The sequence below is a fragment of the Adiantum capillus-veneris genome, chromosome 25, assembly GCF_014529385.1.
Source record: "Adiantum capillus-veneris isolate H3 chromosome 25, ASM1452938v2, whole genome shotgun sequence".
Taxonomy (NCBI): domain Eukaryota; kingdom Viridiplantae; phylum Streptophyta; class Polypodiopsida; order Polypodiales; family Pteridaceae; genus Adiantum; species Adiantum capillus-veneris.
This window is the reverse complement of record NC_140955.1, coordinates 89429979-89432119: the sequence shown is the minus strand read 5'-3', so window position 1 is coordinate 89432119 and position 2141 is coordinate 89429979. Positions and strand designations below refer to the sequence as shown.

The 2141-nt window shown below is 50.0% G+C and overlaps 1 protein-coding gene across 1 annotated transcript; it reads right to left on the bottom strand.

The window, feature by feature from the left end:
* Positions 1–670: 670 nt before the first annotated feature.
* On the bottom strand, positions 671–1936 carry LOC147425251 (uncharacterized). The gene is made up of 2 exons (XM_086499826.1): positions 1159–1936; positions 671–1044 (listed from the first exon to the last, which is right to left on the bottom strand). The coding sequence occupies exons 1-2, from the start codon at positions 1621–1623 to the stop codon at positions 760–762; spliced, it is 750 nt and encodes a 249-aa protein (XP_086355952.1). The 5' UTR covers positions 1624–1936; the 3' UTR covers positions 671–759.
* Between the last annotated feature and the right edge of the window lie 205 nt (positions 1937–2141).

Sequence of the window (2141 nt, the reverse complement as noted above, 5' to 3'; positions counted from 1 at the left end):
ACTTTCCCCCAAATGTGTCCTATATAGGCCTGCCTTGCTAATAATAGGGCCCACCCCACTGGAAGAGGCCTCTGTGCCACCGAGCAAAGCCCATCCTATCACCATGGACCCCACCTGCCAAAGATCCCAACCACAAACAACCAAGGCGATTTAGCTTCAAGCGAAGCAGGGTTGCCGCGAGGTCCGCAAGGATAAAAAATAGGCCTGTGCTGCAATGCGGTACACAAACTAGGAAGCTGTGGGCAGCCAAGTGCTCCCCTCCCGGAGTAGCCCCTGTCCACACGCTTCAATGTTTGCTGAGCAACCGATAGCACGTTGTAAACCTTGCCCAACCAAGCCTCCTAAAGGGACCCCCACCCGGTGACCGATGGAGCACCTGAGGCGAATCGGTGCAAAGGCACTCAAACCTCCAATGCAAGCAAAGCACAAAGTGTAGGAACATACTCAAAGTTAAGAATAAAAGGTTTTTTGAGCCCAAAAGTTTGGGACGAACTTAATTAACCTGCATCTATAAGTTTTCTACGTTTTAGATTGAAGACAATATAGAAAAACTTGCATTCTTTTCTAGTTGTAGGTCTTATAAGAGTATATTTTAGTGTTTTTCGAGGAAAGGGGGGGGGAGCGGGGAGAGGGGGAGAGAGAGAGAGAGCGCAAGAAAAAAGACACTGTGTACAAGAAATTGGATCCAAATTATCTATAGTTTGTAGGAGAAAGTGCTTGTCAACGAAATATTTCCACCTCAAGAAAGGACAGTTTGATTCAAATGATTGACATTCCAACCCCCACAATTGTTGCCGTCGATGTTATTGATGCTAGTAGACCTCCTTTTCCAACCGCATGAGGCACAATAGTGTTGGCATCATTAAGACTCTTTTCGGCGGTAATGAGCACTCTCTCCAATCTTTCTCGAGCATCATTATCAGAATCCTCAATGCCATCTCGAAGGGTCTTGATGAGGTCACGTACAACAAGCGCAGCATACTGCCAACAATTGGATGTAATCAAGTCATAGCTATGAGCTGGAGCCTTCAGCACCTGTAACACCTGCACTCGCAAAACTCCTTATAATCTGTGAGAAAAAGTCCTCATCCGTTTGATAAACATACTCTCATGAGTTAGGGGATCAATTTAAATTTACTAAATATCTTAAAGGATCACCTCTTGGAGGCCGATTGGGCGGTCAAAGCACTCGTACTTGATGTCCTCCTCTGGCCTGAAGCGGAAGTCGCGCTTCCAGCTGATGAAGATGCCGTTGCTTTTTCTGGCGCTGTCGGCTCTGTCATCGGCCATGGCCTTCTCGGCCACAATGTGCAGGAGATCTAGAGTGCCCTGCTGCTGCTGCCCATCCAGCTTCAGCTCCACCACTGCGGCATCGTGGTTCACCAGCCCCTTCCCCGCAGCTTCACCACGTCCCAGAGTGTTGCGCCGAATATATAGATTCGCCAGCTTTAGGCTCTCGCTCTCCTCCAGCCTCTGGTACCTCCTCTCCCCCATCTCCGCCCTCAGGTAATCATGTAAGTCCGACTCTGTTAAGTCCGCTGTTTTGAACGGAGACGGGCTCATTTGACGCACCACTGCTATGCTAGACATTCCAACACTGTGGACAAAATTGGAGCTCTTCATCTTGCCCCTCTCTCTCTCTCTCTCTCTCTCTCTCTCTCTCTCTCTCTCCCCCCCCCGATATCGGTCTTGTAGCAGGCTATGACGTCGAAGGCTTGGATCAGAAGAGGGGCCGCTTGACCGCGCACTATTGAGCCAGTCGAGAGAGAGAGAGAGAGAGAGAGAGAGAGAAAAGAGAGAAGAAGGGAAGGGGGTCCCAAAGGGCGGGCCGCGTTGAGCCCCGTCCCGCCTGGTGGTTGGGAGGGTTCAACGCGCTGCAAGTGCAGCTAGGTGAAGCGGTCCTCTAGGGGCTGCAATTAGCCGCTCCAACCCCTGCAAAATTGTGCCCCAAAGCCAACTTTTATAGAGCATTGGCATTACACGAGCCCAAAATGGGAAAATGCAATTCAGATCGTGGGCACAGGCTGTTGCGAGCAAATCAAATGTTGTCAAGCACATATGTACTTGTCACCATGGCCAACAAGTGCACTCTCTGTGACCGCGCAGAGAAGTTTCTGGCGCATGAGAAAACAACGCTGTGA

Coding starts and splice junctions, on each gene's coding strand:
- LOC147425251 (XM_086499826.1), bottom strand. CDS start 1,623: ATGAAGAGCTCCAATTTTGTCCACAGTGTTGGAATGTCTAGCATAGCA. Junction 1,045..1,158: donor GCCCAATCGGCCTCCAAGAG/GTGATCCTTTAA, acceptor TTGCGAGTGCAG/GTGTTACAGGTGCTGAAGGC.